Source organism: Marmota marmota, unplaced genomic scaffold, assembly GCF_001458135.2.
Source record: "Marmota marmota marmota unplaced genomic scaffold, marMar, whole genome shotgun sequence".
Taxonomy (NCBI): domain Eukaryota; kingdom Metazoa; phylum Chordata; class Mammalia; order Rodentia; family Sciuridae; genus Marmota; species Marmota marmota.
The window spans coordinates 9,723,732-9,747,820 of NW_026000037.1; the positions used below are offsets into that span (position 1 = coordinate 9,723,732).

Consider the following 24,089-nt stretch of genomic DNA (forward strand, 5'->3'; position numbering starts at 1 on the left):
ATATATATATATATATATATATATATATATATATATATATATATATATACATACATATATACACACACACACACACATACATGTATATCTGTGTATTTTAAAGTTTAATAAATTAAATATATAATTAATTATAGATTTTTTAAAGACTTGGTCTTTAAATCTAAGAGCCACACTCTTTTTTTTTCCCCTAAACCCTGATAGTGCATAAAATGTGATGTAGGGATTGCTGTTTAGATAACTTTAAAGAGTTATTCTCTACATTATTAATGATTGGTATATAGATTATCTATCTCCCATGCAAAACTGCTTTATACATATATCAAAATTACAAACTTCAGAAACCCCAACAGAATGACTGTGACTCCTAGAAACCAAAGCAGGACTGAAAGAGTTGGATGCTAAGAGAAGTGTATGCTGTAGGAGAGGACAGCTGGTTTCCAGTCGCGTTGGTTCTTGTACAGTACTGTGCAGTGCTACACTCTAAAAGTCAACCACTTTTTCTTAGAGTGTTTTTCTTTCTTTTTCACAGCACGGAAAAGGATATGCTAGTCAATTCTACAGAACTTACCTGAAGCAGCATGATTTGCACAAAGTCGACCAACAAAAGCATCAACTTTTCAACTTCATTATCTTGGCCATCCAGTTAGTTGTGTGTGACTGAGTATTAGATTTCCAGCGGAGTCATCGTGGCCAGTTATTAGGACCTAATTGCTCTCAGCAGGCCTGAGAAATGAGTTGAAATGTGCAGAACTGTAGAAAACTTCAGAGGCAACTGACTTTGCCTCTCCGATCAGTGTGTGCCTGTTTACAGCACTATATATCTCTCTCTCCAAATGTCACTGAGCCCTTTAGATGTTTATATTCACCACAAGAAGCCAGTCATAAAGATAAAGGAAATTTGTGCATTATAAATGCAATATCACTGTTTTAAACTTGACTGTTTTATATTATTTTTGTGTGATCAAGTGTTCCCCCAACTATTCCAACTTTACAAGAGAGATTGTGATTATGTTCTTTTCACCTGTGGGTTATAAAAAAAAAATGTTGTATTCTGAAGACCCACAATATCAAAGACATTCTGTAGTTTATACACCGTGTTGCAAAGTGTTTACTGTACTATTTCAAAGCTTCTAAATAAATATAAAATATATATATTATATTATATAATTTTCCTAAAATGTGGTACAAATCAATTGGTTTTTAAATGGATTTATACAGTCCACATCATACAATAAAGTGAAAGGTAATTCAGGGTCATCCCAAAGATAAACTTACTAAGAAAAAGATCATTAATAGTTCCTTCCCAGTTTTCATGTCTTATCCAACCCTGTTTTTCCTTGTTTAAAAGAAAACGAAGCTCTAAGCTACAAAATTTTGTCAAGAACTCATACTGAATTTTCAATGCCAAAGATGTAGCTGTGGATGTTACCAGACAGAGCACTGAATATATGCTATCAAAATATCAAACAATCTATGTGATTCTGATTCTATTTCTATGGCTTTGAATTTAGAATCACGTAAAGCTTTTATAAAGAATCTTTCACCTGTATTTGTTGTTAGAAAAAAAAAACTGGGTGTGTGTACATTTTGTGGTGTAAAATATGTAATTGAAGATTACTATTTTAAGAAGTCCTCCATCATATAACTCACACAGAATTTTATTTTACATAGTTTTACGTAGTTTTGTGACTCAGTTACACAGTAATATAAAATATATTTATAACTCTATATGAACATATAGAGATATATAAGTATTTGAACTGGTAAAGAATAACCATAAAATATAAAGGATCTCTAAATTTAAAACATTAAATAAATTTGGAGATACATACATGGTACATTATTGTTTCAGTATTATGTGTGAAAATTTTCTATCTTAACTGTAGTCAGTGTTTATTAATGGCAAAATTCTTCATGAGTCAGCCTTGAAAAATCAAGCTTGCCTTTTACTTTTATGTTAACAAAGTTAATTATTAAATTCAGTAAGATGCAGTTTCCTTCCTTTTACATATTTTTTTCCTACGGTGGTTTATTGCTTACTGAAACACAATTAGGAGAGGGGGTAAAATGAGAGAATGTGAGATGATTTCTAAGCAAAAAGTAAAATTGTCACAGCTCCCCTCTTAAAAAGCATTGAATATGATATCCCCATATGTCCCATCCAAATGACAGACCTATTTTGAATACTACCCTTAATTTTAACTGATATTACATTCAGTGTTAGTTTGAGCTGTACAATGTTACTGAAGAATAAACTAAAACTTAACAAATAGTCTCTACCTGTTTTTAGGTAATTGAAGTGCATTTTCCTTAGATTTAGCATCAAGATGCATACCTAATTCACATGTCCTGGATGTTTACCTTTAGAGTGATGTCTCAATATCACACATTTGACTGCTATCAAACTAGATAATAAAATGTCATAATCCCAATTAGTTTATAGACCAAAATAATGTACTTTAATATTCCAGTCTTCAGGGACCCTTTAAAGATGAAGCTAATCCATCATATGTACTATAGAAAGCACATACCTTCATCACGTGCAGCAGTAATATTTTCCCAACTTTTGGCATTTACTACATCAATATTTTTAATGATAGACAATTTTAGTAAGTAAACATTTATATATAATTTAACTGGAAAAAAAGTCTGTTTGTTCTAATTGCTTCTTAAATAAGAAAATTATTTTCTTGTAGAATCACTCCTTTGATTAAACCCTTTCATGCATGGTTTTACAATCATGGGGGAAAATCCACATCCGTCCTTTTGATTACCTCTACTAAAAATAATGTTATAATCACTTCATATATAATAGATATATTAATTCATTGGATTTAAGGTATTTTCTTTAATCATTTAACCCTTTATTTAACCCATTGTATATATTTTTCTTTAATCGACTTTTATAACATATATTTGAATATTAGCTTTTATGTATATATATATGTATATATATATACATATATATATATATCATAGTAACCTCATATAGTAATTTGCATTTTAGTTCTTAAATTATATTATCATTCCACAAAACAAATCAAAAAGATTACCTATTTTGATGGACAACACTATCCCAAAGCAGAATACTAAATGATTGCTTATTAATCAATCATTGCATCCACAGTAGGTCAGAAATTGCAATACAGTAAAGATCTTATTTTTAGTAAATTGTCAAAAATGTTATCCATCCACAAGGGGGACTCAAAAAATGGAAAGTACAACCAACTAATAATAAAGTTTGCTAAATAAGTATTTACTAAGCTAGTATATCAAGGAATTATAGTATAGGCTTTCTATTTAATCCGGTCATTCTAACATCCAATCTTCCATAATTTTTGTACATGTAAATGAAAAACAATATACAGATTAGTAGATGTATTTCATTGATAAATTACTACAGAAATGAATAATCATGCCATTTACTCCTTGTTAACATCATGAGTTTTAGAGCAGTAAAAGTCAGAAAATTTTCCTGTGGAAACAGTGTTTTAATGCTTCAATGGTATGTCAAATGACAATTTTTAGAAAATTTTCATCCACATGTAAAATTCTAATTATTAGCTTATCAACATAAGTTTGTGAAACTGTTTTAAATCAAATAATTAAATAGTTCATCAGAATTGCTTTAAAGATATAATGATGTCAATAACATAAGTGTATCCTCTTTTCTTGGGACATATTAAGGATATATGCATACTTTTGTTAGGAAGATATCAAACATATCAAATTAAGAACTACAGTAGAAGACTGAAACACTTTAATTACTCATTCTGTTTCATTTCTTAATTGTGCTCTAATTTGATTCATCAGATATTTATCATTTGGAAACCCTCCTGCTTTTCAGTAAGAGGAATAAAAAATTCTCGAAGTTCTCAACATAAGCTTTCTTAACCATGCATTGATTGTACTATCTTACCTTCCCTAAATCACTGACTGCAGCTCAGTTGATCTTGAGTGTAATTGCAGAGCTGTAATGTGGCAACTGCTAAGCAGGATAAAGGATGCATTTGTGTTCTTGACTGATGTCAGCATGGTTTTTGTCATTGCATGGGATTTTCTCCGCTCACTTCTCTATGTACTATGAATACCCAAGGAAATCAAAAAACACTGAAAAAATTAGTATACTTGATAATTTTTCTGAAAATCTTATATTTTTCATATTATGATATCTTGGGTTCTTTATCTTTTTCAAGTCTAATTTTGTAGTGGTAAAGCTTTGCACTTAACATCCTTTTTATGTTCCTTTTTAACAAGGAAAAACAGAAAATAACAAAATTCCATATTTTTTACACCACGGAGTAGTACAATTATTTTCTATATTGTTAGTACTTCAAGGACTATCCCTCTGCTAAGTCAAGCAAAATCCTTCTACAGTAATTTGTGAAACTGTTCAGTAGAGTATTTTTTTCTTCAGAAACTTGGCATAGGCTTTAGACTATAACATTCTTTAAGAATGCCGGTAGATGGGTACCGCCAGAGTATTCCAGGCAATAATATGAGTAAAATTCTAATACCTTCAGTGTGCATGCATGTATTTCTAATCACTGTTATTTTTTAAGTATTTGTAAAATTAGAAAAATGACTTTTATTTCTTGACAACTTGTCACATGCTTAGTTTGAAGTTTTACTCTCCAGATATTTTTGAGTTGTGCAAAAATATTGCATCCAGGATGCAAGTGTATTATGTTTTCACACAAGACTCAAAAATCTCTGAATGACAGAATTTAGACTTTCAAACATCTACACATTCTTGAGCTGAAAGTAAGCAGGGAATTTCAGCTCTAAACACATTTTTTTTTGAGACAGTTATCTGTGAGTGAAAACAGGGTATTATAACAAAAGATGAGTTTTGATCTTAACTATAGTGTTTGTTACTGTGAATGCTATAATAATACATAAGTAAAATGAGTGTAAATGTAATATATTATTTTATACTGCTGTATACATATGAAATAAATAAAACTAGGATACATATCATGCCATTTTTCCATGCATGGATCTTCCACTGACGCCTGTGGGAGCTTTGAATAAAAATCAGTGGCAAAAATGTGGCCCTAAGTTTAAAAACAACTAATGCTGATTTAGTAACTTTAGTCTTAATATAACAGGTCTAAGGGGGACATCTGTTCAAAACTGATTCTCATTTGATGCAACATATGCTAGATTTGAAAGGATTTCACTGTATTTATGGTTTTGAACATAGGCAATTCCACACGGTTCTTATGATACCCACCATGAATCCTTAACATATATATTTTTTCCACCTGGTACTGTTCTTCTTTAACTTTTTTGATCTGTAGTAATATCAAGGGTCCACAAAAATTAATGGAGAGGTTGTACATATGATATGGGTGCCTTCAAGCAATAAAGAAAGGTTATTTTGGAAAATTTAGAAACATTTCATATTTAAGGTTCATAGAAACAAAATGAAAAATAAAGCTCTTATGGGTATCATTTTCAAAGAAGAACATATGAATTAAGGTTTAGATATTTTTTATAATGTTAATATAATCTGAATGAACCCTATAGAAATTTCAATTCTGAAATATCTAAGTGGTGATATAGAAGAAACGCCATGCTTCTTAATCTTGTGTGTGGTTTGTGTGACTCAAGTTCAAATTACACAAAGTGCACAAACAAGGTTCATTTAGAAGGCAGTAAGGGGGAGGATTAGGTACTTTTCTTGCTTTAAAAGTCTAGTATTTTCAACCCTGTGGGGAAAAAGAACTGAATAAGATACATAGGAGTGATAACTCTCCATGAAGTGTTATCAGCTCTAATCATGGGGTGCCTGAGTGCCCCTGTAGCTCTTCTGCCTGCCCCTTACTTTCACCCTTTCTGAATACCATATCATGGACTCTTTCATTAAAACAAGGTTGTGAATTTTTAGAAGTAAAATTAAACTTTATTAATTACATATTGCAGCTCGATAGTGAGGGGATATAAGAACATATGGTAGTATATGTCTCTTAAGAAAACTCTAGTTTGTTTAGATGCCAAAGAAATTGTAGGAAAATATCACATAATTAAATGCCCAAATAATTGAATAATCAGACATTGTGGTCAAAATCTATCGGTGGCGTCATGAAATCAACTTAATGTACAAAGATAATGACATGAAAAGAAAAAGAAGTAAGTAGAATAGAAAAAAAAAGTAGATGATAGAAAAACATTAAAACTTACCACTTAAGTAAAAGTAAATAGTTCTTGGAGAAGCTTTTTTTCGGATCTGTGTGTGAAATAGGTCACAATCTGAAATGTATTTCCGACTGTGCATCATTTCCCCAAATGTTTGAAATGTACTGTACCATAGGATCTCTGTTTCAAATTTCAACTTATTTAATGGTGTAGAGAGTCAGGGAAGATATTTTTTGAAAATTTACTTCTCAGATGAATCTTAGTCTTTACATTTTTGAAAATGTGGATAGGTATACTAGCTGTAGCTTTTTTTCTGAGAATTATGTGAACTGATGTCTGTGAAATGCACAACATGACAGTCACATGCAAGTGGTATGTCAGTATTAATACCCTTTCCCATCGCTTTGCCAAATATTCTTGGCTACCAAAAGTAGAGAACACACTTTCCAAATGGAAAGAATTCCTTTCTCACCATTCCAGACTGCTGTAGACTTGTATCTGAGCAGCACTTAACTTCAAAACCTCAAGATGAAAGTGGGTTTCCTTTGGTATTCCCTCCTGGGATTTGCTCACCTCTGCCTCCCCATTTACCAGTGCTGTGGAGCCCAGGAAATAAAACTCATGTCTGGCTTTTGCAACTCCTGAGCAACCTTCATCCCAACTTTTGAAAAAAAAAAAAAACAAAAAACAACCTGATTGCACTAGAATATTTACCTTACTTTTCTCCTTTGATGTCAATGTCCTTTCTAAATATCTATTTCCATACAAATCAATATGTGTTCGAAACACTGCAGATTTGATAGAATCATATGTTTTTGCATATATTTTTTGCATATGACTACTATTCATTTCAGAAATAATTGCACGGTATTCAGCATCTGCTCAATAGTATTGGATTATTTTAATTGTTCTGATTGTAGACTGCTTGGTGTTGGCAATCCCTAGTTTGGCACTCTGCTCCCTAGAGCAATCCTTTGGCTGTTAAAAATATTTCTAAAATCCCCCTTTTTATTTGAACAATCAGTTAAAAGTTCTCTTCCTTATCATGGAAACTAGATTTTAAAATTTTCAGGTAAAATAAGGTAGTTCATATTAATCTGTAACTAAATCAATGTTTCTAAGGGAGCATTCTTATTTTACAAAGAATGTATTAATTCATGTAAACTTCTAAAGAGAATATTGCATGGATGAAGATACTTTTTGTTCTGTTTGCTTATTTGTTTTCCTTTGAGAGCAGTTGATAATCATGGGGTAATTCCTTAACCAATCTCTCTGGGAACAAGAAACATCTGAATTAAGATTATAATCACCAAATCAAGAACACAACAGTAGTCTCTCTCCCTTCCCTTTCCTCATCATTGTGAATAACTCTTCTTTTAATAATGAAAAAAGGAACACAAGTGTTGGCATGGTGGAGTACTTGAGTCAGAAACCCAAAGTGTGAGCATTCTCTCATTGGTAGTTGTGTTTTCTAATTCATAATTAATAATGGAGTCAACGACCCATTTCTAAGTTTTCTGGCAATTCATTTCTCTCAGTATCTGGGGTGTGTGTTTGCGTGTGTGTGTGCTGTGCAAGGGTGAGTGGGGAGATTCGAGGGGTGTGAAGGGGTGTGGCGTTGTTTATGTGTGGGAGGTGTGGGTGTGTATGGGTGAGTGATAAAAAGGAATATTGAAGAGCACAGAAGAGACCCCCAGGAAGGAATGCCTGGAGGGACACAGTCATCTCACAGGAAATTAGCTGTGCTCCCATGTCCTTTTACTAAGTAGTCAGAAGAACATCAAAGGGCCCAGTTAGAAAGCAATAGCATTTGATCATCTACAAGTTGGTTTGGGATTTTCAACAGTATGAAATCAATGATTGATTGCTTTTGACATTGTGTGAAAACCACCCTTATTTATGAAAAGACAAAAACTGTGCAATGTGATAATAAAATATACCAAATAAAACTGAATCCAGAGGAGCTCATAAGTGATGTGATGTGATGTGTGTGTGTGTGTGTGTGAGAGAGAGAGAGAGAGAGAGAGAGAGAGAGAGAGAGAGACTGTGTGATGAAGGAGAGAGAAGGGAAGGAGGGAGGGAGGGAGGGAGGGACGGGGGAGAGGAGAGAGAGAGAGAGAGAGAGAGAGAGAGAGAGAATGAATAACAAGTTAAAGCAAGGAGAAAAGTAATGGGAATAAATGGTCATTGGGTAATTTGAATTAAAATCTAATCAAGAATGAATGAAGTGATATAGTATGCCCTAGGAAAAAGTAAAACAGAATAATAGAGAACAGTTATATTAAATTTTCTGTAAAAATATAATATCAAATTGCTGCAATAGAATGCCTCAACAGTTGCTCACTTGCTTCCACTGTTTCTGTGATAAAGATGCATGAATTCACACAAACAGGTTTTTGGGGTCAGGATTTAAAGATCAGTGGTAGAGCACTTTCCTAGCAAGCTTCAGATGCTGAAGTTGGTCACCAGAATGGCATTCTTTGCCAATAGTACTCAATTTAAAGATGTCACAATGATCCTAGGATAATGTAGTTGTGATTTTAGAAACCATAACCAGAGACACTGGCAATACCATGAACGGATCATGCAGAAACTTGTGATACTGGCATAGTGTTTCATAAAGCTCTAGAACAAGGTTGCAGGCTATGGTTATCGAGGGTATATGTGGCTGAGATGGGAAGCAAGTTTCCAGCTATAAATAAGTTTGCAGAGTGAAAAAGTTGTATTGGGTAATTTTTAATGTTTAGGTTTTAGCACAGAGTTTTAGTTTAGGATCTAAAAGTTTCTTGTGAGAAACGATTTTAAAATTCTGTAGAAGACTTTATCCCAAAATTAGATACAATAATAATAACAACAAAATGAAAATAAGTTCTGCAAACAACTAAGCATTATCCACTTTAGATTTAGTAAGATAACTCATAAAACTGAAAAAAAAAAAAGGAAAATAAGGAAGTTGGGGTAAGGAGAGGCTATTTTGTGAATCTCTAGTTAGGTAACAATTCAGCATGATTTAACTTCAAGACTGCACTAGGAAAAACAGCAGGGAAGGGACAGAATCCAGAGACATTTTGGAGGACAAATAGATGGCCCTCCTTCAGCTGACTTATGATTGTAGGGAAAAATTGGAAGATGAGGTTTTTCTTTGCTTGAGTGGATCATGATATGTTTAAACAGGATAATCAAAGAAAGGAAAAAGTTTGTGCAGAAATGTAATCCTGTGTGTAGATGGGCTTCCTAATTTTCCCATTATGATTTAATTTTATTATACTTATGATGCAAGTGGGGCCTGAACTTCATGATATTTAAATAATTCCTGAGCATTTTGACTTTGAGTCTAAGGCCAATTGGTGGTATCTGTCCTGCATTCTGCTTTACTTTTGATGGTCATTACTTAAAATTTATCTGAAGTTAACATTGTTCAAATTATGTTTGGAAATAACTCTAGAAATGAATGATGTCTAAATTTTGAATGTTTTTCAAGTTTTTTATAAAAAATCTGGACAATTTCAGCTAAATATGGAAGATGTACATATCACCACATAAAAGGGGTATAATTGAGTCAAATTCTCCAGTGTTTTTTTGTGACACACATGTGACAGACAATACATAATGAAGAAAAAGAAACCTGAATATAAATAAAGACATAATAATTGTAAAATATTATTTATCTTTCCTTTTTATCTGAGTTCAAATAATGTTTTTAGAAAAAAATTTTTAAAGACTCTAAAAAGCTTCATATTGATGAATCCATGCCTTTTAACTACCCACTGACATTTATTAGCAATTAATCTTATTTTCTATGTTTTCCTTTACAGTAAAAGAATTTTACTGCAGAACAGGGCTTTTACAATATTAGGGTCCTAATCTTATGTATAAAGAAGATGAGACAAATATAGGCCAACTCGTGAAAGACCCTGACTACAAACTCACACTTACCCTACCCTTTCCCATGACTAATTTCTCTAGCTAGATTTCCAGCGTCCTTGCCTTATTTTAATTTAAGATTCTAGGAGTAAGTATATTTAAAAACATTTAAGTAAGTTATGGCATGTAGAACCTTACTTTATGTTTTGAATTTTCTATGTACTTCTTATACCACAGGTTCAACTCAATGGATGATTTCCACATATCATTAAATTTGGCTTAGGAACTTGAGATGATTTCTCAATGTCCTGTTATGGAGTTACATTAAAATAAGATGTTTTAATATATGCATTTTTATTCCTCTTAATAACATGTTATGTTGACTGTGAATAAATAAAACTAGTCAAACCAACATGAGCACCTCTATTAGAAAAAATCTAACAAAGTGCTGCTTCTGCCTTTAAACAGATGAGGGGGGGTGGTTGGGGAGGGAGTGTTTCTGCAGGAAACTTACAAAATCATCAAAACCTATAAAACTTTACAAATCATCATCATCCCATCTAGTAAATTCACCTAACTGAAATCAACTTCCTTCAACTAATTTAGTCACATACATAAAGAACAATTGGAAAATAGGAAAAGTGGTTCTGGAATTGCCAACTATTCTTGCAGTTGGTGACGGAGGTGGAGAACCCGGGTGGAGAACACATATAGCTGACCCTGGACAGACAGGTGAGAATGAAGCAGTTTATTATTCACACATTCTCACAGCCGGGGGCGGGGGTGGGGGTACACAACACACATCACAGAAGGCCACACGGTGGATGCACTTAGGATCAGAGTGAAGAGCCTCCCTAGGGCTCAAATGATCAGATGGTGTCCTATAGATCCTGCCCACGGGATGTGATTGGCTTATAATTCTGTAGGGCACGTCTAGAACTAAACCCCACTCTGTGGAAGTAAGAAAGAACTACCCCTGGTCTCCTGATAAGAAAAGCTGTTTGGCTAGGGGAACTTCATCCTTGGGAGCAAAGTGAGGAAGGGCATGCGAGGCCATGGGGGTCTGCCTGCTGTGCCAGATATCCAAGTGGCACATGCTGTTGGGTCTTAGTTTTAGTCCTTATATGACAATTGTCTCTTTGAAACCTTAACAACAATTTATATCTTGAATATGAACTGAGATTTCTTGGGGAGTATAAGAGCTTCTAGGATGGGAAGAGGGAGCGTGATGAGGGGAAAGAAAGCCAATGGGAAGGACATCTTCAAAATCGTGTACTCATAATTGCACACTCAAAATAGCTCAAAATCGCGTACTTTGGAGGTAGCCCTCTTTACAGACAATAAAGGAAATTGAGAAACCTGTGTGTCATTGGTGTAAGGCGATGGTTAATCATAGGGTTTAAAGACCTTAGACTTGAGTTAGGTTTGAATGAAGCCCTTTGCTGAACCATGGAGGTGCCTCAGGAGAGTTTTTCCTCTCATTGATAATCAGGACACTTGTTGCAGTGGAGAAAGAGATAACACAGAGGCACAGGGGAAGGATTCTGGGCTCAAAACCCAGAGATCAACTGTTCAAAACCATCATTTGAAAGATCTACTGCCCTGTGAGCTTCCTCTCCCTCCATCTCCTCTTTTTCTTTTCCTCTTTACTCTCTGTACAAATTTTCTCAGAATATCATGATTTTTAAACATTTAAAGCAGTCACAGCTTTCTGTTTGTCTCCTGATCACCCTTGGTACAGACGTTCTCAGTGTTTGAGGAAACCAGGTCAGGAGCCCTGTGCCTACCTATAGACGGCCGTCTCCTCCAGTCAGTCTCTCTGGGATCAGGGTCCACATTTGGTAAGGTCATTTCATCTATGATGCTGGTAGTTCGTCAAGCCCTGTGATCAGACTAGCTGTTTGGTACCCTGGTAAGCAGCCGTGCTAAGAAAAGGCTAAGCTCATTGGCTAATGGCTTTTCACTGAGAGAGTCATTGTATTACTTCTCTAATGTTCTGCCAGGGGCTGCTACCCAATAGTCCTAAACCTTCCATCATTATTTATTCGTGACTGCTGGGGTCATGGAATGGCATGGATATGCATCTTCACTCCCTTGGGAGTCAGGAGAGTGCGTAGGACAGCAGCAAGGGAAACAGCACAGAATCGACAAAGTGCCTACCCTGAAGAATGACTGGATAGGTGACCTGGGTGCTATAGGTGCCCTGCTTAGTTATTCCTAGGCTATCTGTGTTCCTTTCTTTCTACAAACCTCACCATGTGGCATTCCTGGGTTCCTCCTGGCAGTGCAAGGTCACAAATAATGACCATATGACTGTCCCAAGCAGTTAATGATCTTCACCAAACTAGATGCAGTCACAAGAGAGCTCCAGTTTACCCTTCATTTGCGGTGCTCAAGCACCAACCTGCCCTGTAGGTGCTGTCTTATTATTTTTATGAGTAGGAATTGTTATGCTAGATTCGTGGGACCCCAGTAGACCTCTAGGAGCCGAATCCGATGCAATCACACAAGAGTCTTTATTGCAAGCTCCAGGCTGGACTCACAACCGTTCCGACGCAGCGGTCCCAGGGAGTGAGTCCCGGTCCTTTATTCAGTGAGATTTTATAGGTTTTGGGGGGATACTCTATGTGTCACAACATCACACAGCAAATTATTCCATACCGCGGGGAAAATCAAACAACAACTCTTAACATTGATTAGCACATTCACTGGCGGGAACAAGTTGGATAGGGGTGATTGGTCAGTACAAAAGGGGTATTCCTTTGAACTGATTGGTTTAGGCCACGAGGGGTGTACGTGCTGAACTACATGTTTCCCAACATGTTATCAACCACCATAAACTACTGGGGGGTCATCTGGCATTCCAGGTATTTTCCCTGTCTCATGTTGATTAGTGACTGCTGGGGGGTTGCTATGGGTCCTCACCTAACCTAACTGAGTCAGGGATACCTGGCACTGCTGCAGACCTCCCCTGTTATTTACAGACAAACAACTCAGCAGGGTGGGTATGTGCTTAGGAGTGCTCTGTGGGGTTTTCCAAGGACAAGGGCCACACCCCCTTCCGTAGGACAGGCCTTGAGGTAGAAGCTGCTATTATTTATTTATTTTTGAAAATGGAGTCACATTGGTTTCTCAGAATATCAGACCACGTGCAGACATAAACTGAACTCCATAGCAAGTTATGTTAAGACACAGCAGTCAATTATCAAGCCACCTTTTGGAGCCAAGTTCATTTTAGGGAGGAAAATATCGGGTAAAAGTAGAAGTTGACTAGTAATTGGTGGTTAGGTCCCAGGCAGTCTTCTAAGTGTGTCATGAAACCACTTAGTTATTCAAGAGCCCTTAATTAAAACCAGTCAGGTATTCTTTGTCGTGGACAGATGGGAAATGATTATTTTACTTGTCTCTTATTCACCCTGGTGCTGAAGGAGGGGTTCTTGTCCTCAGGCTATGGAGCTGGAGAAGGTGCAAGGCAAGATGCTGAGTGGATGAGACTGAGGGCAATACCCATCTCGTAGTTTCCTAGCCTGGGGGCAGACTGCACTCTGCACAGGAGCACAGAAGTTGGAAACAGAAGGAAAAACATGGGACTGTGGGAGGTGTGCTTTGTAGTCTCAAGAGTCAGGTGCTTTTCTGGATCCCATGATTGATATGAGGGCTTCTTTGAATAACACTTTGTATTAGCAGGGAACTGAAACCCAGTACTAAAGAAAACAGGACCGGAAACTGGTCCTCCTTTGTAAGCAGGTTTGTCTGGCTTAGGGACTTAATCTTCTGGAGCCAAGGAGGAAGGTGAGCCCTCTAAGGCTAGATATTGAGGCAACACATGACATTGGGCCTTAATTTCAGGTGTTACCGATCAAGGGTGAGCAGTCCAGAGGGAGAGAGGACTGAAAATCTGTTGGAGCACTTTACGAATTCTTTGAGGCTTGACCCAAGCTAAATCTGCCTTTTTTAGGTTTAGATTGTTTGAAGGGATTCCCATATTGTCTTCCCGTGTAGAGCATTTTCATGAACCAACTTTCCATGATGTTCCCTCCGCGCCTTTGAACACTCTTGGGAAGATCTCTTTGTTATTGAATTGGAAACTTCATAATATCATATAATTAGATATGGATCTATTTTATCTGTGCTGCATATATTTAGTAAACTTTCAATCTTCAAAACTGAGACTTTTTTTTTTGAAAATTTCCTTGAATTAATGTTTTCACCATTTTTTCCTTTTCCCTTTTCTTCTTCTCCTTCTTCTCCTCTTATTGTTCAGGTATTGAATCTCTTCTACTGGTCAGCTGATGGCCTTCATAGTTTTTTTTTCCTATTTTCAATATTTCTGAATGTAGTTATTGGGAGATTTTGTTTTGTTTTTAACATGTCTATCTTAATGCCTTTTAGTGATGTTTGTATCTTCTGCAGTGTTTATTTCCCAAACTGCTATTGAGCTTTTGATTATAATTATTTTAATTCTGAGGCCCCCTTTTTCCCGAATATTCTTTATGAAAGGCATTTTGAACAGTTGTCCTATATTCAGTCCTTTTTTTTAATTCATCTTAACATGTGGATGATAGTAGTTTATTTTACATTTTATTTTTCTTGAATGAGGTCTCTTTCTCAGAATTATAGAAGAGACATCTGAGATGTTGGTTTGGGATTGTAACCAGGTCATAAAACACTCGCTTGTGTGCACAACAAGGCCCTGGACTTGATTCCCCTGTCACTTTTTTTTTTTTTTAATATATTAGAAATGTAATACTTGGCTGTGTGCTTAAGAACACAGGAACCCTAAAATTCTGAAGGCAAACTCCATTGCTGAACAGGGCTTGTTGAATATTTGTGGGGTGATCTTGCTGAACCATTTAATCAGAGAACTCCCCGTGTTACTGTTTAGACATGCTTTTCTTCATGAGCAAGTTAGATATTCACAAGAAATATTTTCAGATCTGCCTGCAAGTATAAACATGGGTACTTGTATTCTGAGAAGTAATTGGGGAAAGGAATCTGGTGGACTCAAGATCCAAACTTTTCTTGCTATGATGATCCTTCATTAAGCTGTGCCTGCTGTCTTCCAATCTAGGCTCTCTTCCCTCTAGCCCACTAGACAATGAATCCCATCTTCCCTGGGATATATGATTGCCTGCCTGAGCACCACAGATGAATATACGTGGAAGGTCTGACAGCTTCTTAAAGTTATTTTTTGTTTGTTTGTTTTTGGTTGTACTAGGGGATTGAACTAAGGGGTGCTTACCCACTAAGCCACACCCACAACCCTTATTTTTTACTTTGAGGCAGGGTCTACCTAAGTTGCTTAGGGACTTGCTATGTTGCTGATGCTGGCCTTGAACTTGAGACCTCCTACCTCAGCCTTTCGAGCTTAACATTTTTGACCCTACTTTTAAATTTTATATTCACTCCTATTTCAGGGCTAATTTGCCCTATCAATCCCTGAGTCTTAGATTATCTGTAGAGTAAGTCATATTTCTTCATACTCATTCTGCATACTCTGAAGATTAATTATTTCAGTACTAAAAAGTTACTTACAACTTGTTCCAATCTAAAATTCCCCAAATGTCCTCATCATTGTCTTTTGTTACACCGTATATGTTTTGCTTTTCAAATTTCCTTTTTTTTTTTTCAGTAAAGTTTTGGGGGAAGAAAGGTTAGTGAGTGAATTTCTCTCTCTCCTGTCTCTTTAACTAGAAGTTTGAAAATGAACTTTGACATAATGAGAAAAATCTTAAGAGGATGTCATGTGGAAATATGACTTTACATTACTGAGAGTCTGAATGCAGGATTCTCGTTAAGATGGTCTTTTAGTGTTTTCAGGATTGTGTTGAAAACCACTGCGAGTTTTGAAATTCAGTCATATTTGGGAGTTAATAATTAAAATGTAAAGTTAAATAATTCATTCCTTTCATTACATGTCAGTAAGTAAAAATCACAGAATACAATATATGATTTCAAGTTTGCCAAAATATCCCTATTACAGCACTTTATTTTTCACTTTGGTTTTGCAACAACTTTATCTAATCTTAAATTCTAAAGGAATTTTAGATCAATAATATACAAATCAAATTATGGTATGCAATGTTATGTTTGTTATAAACTAGAAACAATGTTTATTTAATTCTCTTTAAGATTATAATTTTATGTAAAAATACAATTTAAAATCCAATATAGTTTGTCTCTTACTTCATTGGTTTATTCACCATATTATTCTAGTTTGACTAGTGCCTGAAATTAATGTCCAAATAGTATCAGGAAACTAGCAAGCTTCAGTACTTGAGGTCAATTTAATTACACTGTGCATGACAGAAACTAGGCCATTCGGGTATTGCCTTTGCCACCAGCAATTGACACCTGAGTGTTAATGAGCTGGTAATTAAGAATTGGCACATACAGACACATTTTTTTCTGTTTGGGACTAGGATAACCATATGCTACATAACTTCTGTGCTAAGTACTTTGTTAGCTCCAGAATTTACACAATTATGTTTGAGAGGGTTTTTTTTTTTTATGCCAATTTCTATTAAAAATTTTAAAAATGAAAGCTGTTATTTAAAAATTTCAGTAACTTCATCATTTTAAAGTTGTGGGAATTTCTAAATCTACTAAGATTTTATGCGAAGAACAATGTATTTAGAAAAAAATAAAAGTGAAAAATTTGTGTAGTAAAACAGCACATATGGACTTGCATCTTGAAAAGTCCTCTTGTGATACAAAGGACCAAAGCAACTTCATGTGAATACAGAGAGACAAACTCTGAGAAGGCCTTCATGACGTCCACTTTCTGTGGTTAAGCCCATGGTGTGCCCACTCTCTCTTGAATGTAGGAGCAATGTATTGGTAAACCACCTCTAAAAGATCAGTGTGATGAGGGGACATCATAGCTGACATTGTTAATTTTTTTAAAAAGTATTTTTTTTTTCCATTTTGAGGACCTTCTTTTACCCTCTCTTGGTCTTTCTTTGATTGCTTGCAGAAGTGTGGAGGCAGCTGTGTGGAGGGACCCATGTGGCAAGGGATGGAGTCCAGCCAACAACCAGGAGTGAGCTTGGAAGCAGACTCCCAAGTTGAGCATTCAGGCAAGACCCTGCCAACAGTGGGGCTGCAAGATCAAGAGAGACCTGGCCCAGAGGCACCCAGCAAACCTACACCAACGTTTCAGAACCACACAAACTGAGAGATAAGTGTTTGAGGACAAAACTGCTGTGTTTGGGAGAATATTGTTATGCAGCAATAGATAACTTATACAATATGTAAGCAACAATTCTGCTCTCTGTGACAGTAATATAAGAAATTGATTTTTTTGGTGTGATGTGCCATTTTCCGAAACATTATGTATGATGTGTGTTCATGGTTTCTTTGTTTGGCTCTTCAATTTTCAGATCTTCTTTATTCCTCTCTACCTCACACACACACACACACACACACACACACACACATACACGCGCGCACACACACACACACAAATTCTCACCATTTTCTGTATTAATCTATTAGCTTAAAAAAATAAAACTGTTCTCATCCGATGAAAAATGTATTAACTTTAGTGAATTTTAGTTGTGGGAATTACTTCTAATTTTCTTCTTTGAAAGAGTTTGCTTTTCCATCCAACCCTCTGTAGGACATATAGCCTTTTATATGCAGATTGGCATAATTACACTTTGAAATAGCTTTGAATTCCCTGTAGCTTAGACTGAGAACATGAAAGGCCAAATGTTATATCGAACTGAAGGATATAAAAGTGCACATACATCAATCCAGAATGAGGAGATAGAAATGAACAGCTCTTTACACAGCGATGTCAGTTTTTGACAGATTATTGAAGGGTCTTTATAATTGCGGAAGCTGCCTTGGGTAGCATGAAAACTCTGCCTGGGGATGGCCTTATCAGTTGGTCCTTTTCTATTCTTTCAGTACCAAAGGGTGAGTACACGTTAAATGAAACAAGAGAAAAACTCTCTGACAAAAGCTTTCTTTCTCTTCTCTTCCCCAGAGATGACACCTGGCCCCAAATGGTAAAACACAGTGTGGTCTAATGATGAAATTGTCTACCCGATCTGTCACACTTGCAGTGGCAGCCTAGAGGAGGAGGGTACCTTTCAATAGAAAACCAAGTCAATAGAAAACCCACATGGCAATCTTCACCTCCGCAGAGCTTCCAGTTGACAGGGCCTCTCGCTCACAGGAGGGGAAATCCTTTTGCCAGTAACAGACCCATCAAGGGTAGTTAAAGCACCCACATTCTTTATAAGATAAAAACGATAAAAAGAACACGTGGGGTTTTCATATGTTCACAATATGAAATCAATACTATGCTTATTTAAAAACAGACTGTAAAAAACTTTATTTTGAAAGAGGATATACTATTAACTTTTATTATCCTGCAATTATCCTGACTGCTTTAAGTAAAAGCACATCTTAAAATTGTTCTTTTGCAAGAGCTATGCATAAACAATCTATTTTTTTTTCTACTTAAAGGGCATATCCTCTCCTGAAATCATGTTCAAAACAAATGAGTAGAATGTGCACTTCAGCTGGGTTTGTGAGCAAAAAAAAGTTTTAAAACTTAAGGTAAATGCTCTAAATTCTGTTGTTTCTAGAATGCACAGATATTAAGAAGGGACAATTGAAATCAGAAGAAGAGGGTAAATATTTTGAACAAAAAATGCATTTTGAAACGAATGCAACTGGAGCAGAATTGGGTATTTAATGAGAGTAATCCTTTTGTGTTCCACCTAGTCTAAGAAGCTTCACCATGCTTGGCTTTTTGCAAAGCTTGCCCCTACTTAATCTGTAAAGTGTATATGGAAGGAAATGATGATAATTCAAATAGCAGTTGAGGAAAACAAAATTATTTCTTGGCTCCGACACTATGCTTTTTTAAAAGTACCAACCTACTAAAATGCATTTTTCTGAAATAACTGGTATCTATTAAAAAAATCCAAAGGTTTCAGATATGTAGCTAAATGAGTAATGTAGGTCAGAATCAGTCCCCATTAACTGACAGTTTGGGAAATACATAGACAATGCATAGTAGATATCATGATAACTAATAACTCTAAGATTACATCAAACTGGATTATCTTCCAACAGTACCACATAAAACCAGATGAACATGGTAAAGTTTTACAGTTCACTCAGACATTCAAATTTGTTTTAATATGCATATTTTAGTCATGAATTGAATTTTAATTGGGGTGATGTTAGGCAAAACATTCTCCATTTTATAGTGAGAATCTTCCAGAATTGATGGCATATTCTCCCCATGTTTTCTTGTGGAATTTCTTGTTCAGTGTATGTTCTGGGTAGAAATCTAAACATGAAACAAACTACCTTGTCCTTTTTCCCTCGCCACTCCCCCGAAAAACAACAACAATAACCTTGCAATACTTTAAAAAAACCTACTAAAAACATTTCATTTATTAGTAGTTGAAGAACAGTCACTTTTAGTTATTCTGGCAGGTGGTACAAATTATCTTGTTCAAGATAATTAAAGAACATCTCCACCATGAGTTTTTGTATAACTCCAAACTGTGGCATAAACCAAGAAGCATTTAAGACTCTGTAAAACCAAAACTAAAGTAATTTTAAGGTTATAGTGAAAGCTAATATTCATTGAGTGCCCCATCTGTGACAAGTATTGTGCTAATCCTCACAACACTTACTTGAAAAGGATGCTATTTTCAACACATCTGCAGATCATGAAACCATGAGAAACAGATGTTCTCATTTCTTGATTATAAGGCTGGTGAGCGTTGGAGCTTGAAAGTAAACTCTGACCTGTGTATCTCTGCTCTTAGGTCCCTTAAATAGTAGGAAGAAAAAGATAATATAAAACGAAGACCCATATCAAATAATGCTTTGTTGGAAAGGTCCCAACTAGATACACTGTATGCTGAATTTTAAAGAGAAACTATTTTGGATACATAAATCCCTCCTACACTTGAACCACAGGGAAGTGTGACTTAAATAGAGCATATGGTGCATGCAATAGAAATTATATAGTCTAATGCTTAAGTTGTAGGTCATATGCATTTTTCTACATCTCCAGGCCAGGACAGTATGCCTACACAGTATGTTGAGTGTGTAAATAAGGTAGGAATCAATGATAACAATGCTGGAAAGGAATACAATTGTAAAGAATTTAGTAGAGAGTATATTGGAGCAATGTGGAATTTAGAGTTCTTGTTTAACATTCCCCAACATATACTCCATTAATTCTACTTTCACTCAATATCTCTCATATACAGAATCACATAGCCTGCCTGCTATGTGATAAATAATCAACACGGTGACATGGCTTTGGAATCTGTGTGTGAAGGTTCAAATTGTGGCTAAACCTCTCCTAAGGTCATTGATGTGTAGGCAACTACCACACTCAGAGGACCACTAGAGGACTATATTAAGTCCTTCAGTAAATTGTACATTTATTTAATAAATTTGCAGGAGTGCAGGAAGGTAGAAGTACAGAAATTATCATTTTCTAAAGAATGCTGCACACCATGTTAGTTTCTGAAAGATTTACAGTTCTTCAGCATGTTGAAAGTATGTCAGGAATCCTTGCTTAACAGTTTTTTGACCTAGTATTCCAAACCACTGACATGGAATATTTTTCTATAAAATTAACATCCCTAAAATGGGAGTTATAAAGCATATATTTTGGGAAATGATGATTAGTAATTCTTTATATTTTGTAGGAAACGATAATTAGGATGTGAGGATTGTGGCTTCAAGTTCAGTTACAAAATAACAGAATTTGAGCTAAAGTACAATAAGGCAATAAATATTTATTACATGTCAAACCCAGGATATGCAATTAGATAGCATATGGTGAAGTCCTTATTCTAATACCCTAAATCTGGGTGACTTTTGAAAAAATTCTTGCCAAATTGTGCCTTGTTTTTATTTTATTTAGTTTTTGTTATTTCTGACTAATATTTAAACTTTCCTCATTGGATTACTGACAGTTTGCAGGGATAACACATATAAAATTTATGTTAAACAAGACATATAGTAATGGTAATATACAATTATTTTTGGTTGTAGTATGTTCATTATGGTTGAGTGGATTATAGAGGTTAAGAAGAATCATCACAAAGCATTACTAGGTCTATGTGCTTTTATTCCCTGATATTTGAAAACAGAACTTTAGGATTGCTCTTGCATACTGCTAGAGAGTATGAAGCAATCTTGTTGAGACTTCAGTATAAGAAAAACAAACCAACCTTTGGAGCCAGGTAAAGTGGCAAATGACTTTAATCTCAGTGACTTGGGAGACTGAGGCAAGAGGACAAGTTCCAGGCCAGGCTGGGCAATTTAGCAAGACCTTGTCTCAAAATAAAGATTAAAAAAAAGGGGCTGGATATATAACTGAGTGGTAAAATGCCTCTGGGTTTAATTCTCAGTAGAAAATAAAAAAGGAAAAGAAAAGAAAACCTTTGAAATCTTTCATATACATAATCACATTGCCTGCCTGCCATGTGATAAATAATTAGCATGGTGATATGGTTTTGGAATCTATGTGTGACAGTTCAAATAGTGGATTAACATCTCATAAGGTCATTGATGTGTAAGCAACTAACACACTCATAGTACCACTAGAGGACCATATAAGTCCTTCAGTAAATTGTAAATTTATTTAATAAAGTTCCCAAACCCATATCACTGGTCCTCGTTACCTCACCCTGCAATGATTTATTTTCTAGATGTCCAAGTTGATCATACCAATTACACAGTAACACAATTACATAGTGATTTTTGCATTTCAACTGCTTCTTGGAGAATATTGCGGAAGAGGAAGAGATAGACTTGATATGCACACAGAAATACTACATATGGTTTTCCAGCTCAATCATATTTGATTAGAGAGGAAAATTCTCTAAAAAGTTGTTTTTTAACATACATTTCTATTTTTTTTTTAGAAAAAAATATTGCCTGTCTTCCCCTGTGCTCCACATCATGTGAGAGAAAAATCTTGATATGTTATGTGCATTTTTTTATGAATGAATGACACATTTGAAGTTTATTCAATTGTATATCAATTACCCATACAAAAGCATCTTTAGATAGATGTTCTCAGTATTTTGAACAATACTGACTTTTCTGAAACTATTTTTTGTTAACAACGTACAGAATTTCAACTGTTTGTAGACAAATGATCTTTATGTGTTAGCCAGGGAACTTGAGAACTCATTTGTAATATTAGGTCCATGAGAAAATAAATCCTATGCTCTAAAAATTTATCTTATTAATTAACTTTCAGAAAAGAAGTTATTTGTAAATTGGGGACTGTGAAAAATAATGTTTCTCAACATTATTTTGAATAGCTAAGATGAAAATAAAATTAAACAAATGACTTCTTTTTCTATCTACATAGAAAAACACTTTTTATTGATTTTACTATTCTAGAAAACTGTTTTAGAGTAATTTATTTTTCATGAAGTGCAATTAATATAATATAGAATTTATCTTTACTTAATAATTCAGTATGTTTTTCTATATTTTAGAAAGTTGTTTCAGTAGAGGGACACCCTCATACTATATATACCTATGGTGTGTGTGTGTCAAGTGTTATGTAATAGACACTCCACCTAATCAGCTGAAAGTACAGGATAGCTGTCATCCTTCAGAGATAAGGGAAAAATAATACTCTGTTTAAAAACATATTATTAGTTATCAATTTTCATGTAATCAAGGCTAATAAGAACACTCAAAGACACTGATAGATTGTATTCATTACTTATTCTTAATTAAAAAGGGACTGAAAGAATATCTTTATGGATAGAGGGGACTAAGAGTTGGAGGGAATAATTTTTTTCTCCTTTCCTTACAGGATGTCTAACATGATTTACCTCATTAATATTTGATGTGCACAAATTTTAGTAATAACAGATCATGTCACAATATTTTCAAGTTTGAATATGTGTATCAGAGGTACCTTCCCAATTCAAGAAACAGGATATATAAAGCTATCAGAAAAAAAAAAAAAAAACAACATTGATTACAAAAATGTTATGGGAGAAATTGTTTTAGGGAGATTTGATAATCTGACCAACAATTTCTCCTTTATCTAGTGGAACTTCATCAGATCCATTGTCGCAGAAAGTGAGCCTTGCTCTGCAACCTCATTGCATGGGGCTCTTCTAGCTTTTACAGAATGAGCTCATTATCATTTTCCTGAAGCCTGAATGTGGGCCTGTCTCCTCCACACCTTTTGGGGGATGATCTTGCTTCCTAGGTGGAGAAATAATTGAGACATTGTAAAAGATCCTGTGTCATCCTGTGAGAGCCTCAGAAACTCTCGGTCACCTGCACCCCTCCTTACTTCTCAAGACAAAACATTCTCATCACTGTTTGTATTTCTCAGGACTCTTGTGAGAAGGACAACACTGGCTTGGGTGACCAAAGCGTCCCTGCATGCATGTGTTCAGGATCCAGAGAAGAGTGATTCTTCAATTCCAAGGATAGACATCAGTGCTTTGAATCATGTTTTACTCAGTTTTTTCACTAGTGACCAAAAGATCTGATGAGAATGATTTTAGGGGAGGAAAAGTTTATTTCAGAGATCTCAGTCCACAGACGGCTGACTCTGTAGGTTCTGGGCCCATGTTGAGACAGAGCATCTGGGTGGAAGGGCATGGAGGAGGAAAGCAGCTCAGGATTTAACTCCTGGAAGCAGAGAGAGCTCAGCTCACCAGGAACAAACAAACTATAAATCCCCCAAGGCATGCCTCCAGCGGCTCACCTCCTCCAGCCACACCTTAGGTACTGTGCCCACAGTTCCCACCCAGGTTAATACCCTCTAGGGGATGAATGCACTGATTAGGTTAAGGCTCCTGTCACCCAATCATTTCACTCTGAATTTACTTTCACTGTCCCACACAGGAGCTCAAAGAGGGACACCTCATATTATACCATAACAAATCCCATTTATTCCTGCCTGCTTCCATTTACCCTGTGCTTGAAGAATCCAACTAACTTTGCCCCCACCCCACCTTTAAGACATTTTCCGCCTCACCTTTGGTATATAAATGTCTTCAGTCTATCCTAACTTAAAAATATGTTCTTCCACAAAAATGTAGATT

General features: G+C 35.4%; 1 protein-coding gene across 2 annotated transcripts in view; it reads left to right on the forward strand.

Moving 5' to 3' along the window:
• Positions 1 to 19,366, forward strand: part of Pcdh10 (protocadherin 10) — a 58,109-nt gene extending 38,743 nt beyond the window's left edge. Inside the window, exon 5 of one of the 2 annotated variants that reach the window (XM_048812063.1) lies at positions 16,982 to 19,366. In XM_048812063.1, coding sequence (XP_048668020.1) covers positions 16,982 to 17,076 — 95 coding nt within the window. In that variant the 3' untranslated portion in view covers positions 17,077 to 19,366. Of the gene's footprint in view, positions 1 to 529; positions 2,271 to 16,981 lie in introns of those variants that run through there. The other variant, XM_015479037.2, reaches the window with a different exon arrangement.
• The last annotated feature ends 4,723 nt before the right edge of the window (positions 19,367 to 24,089 follow it).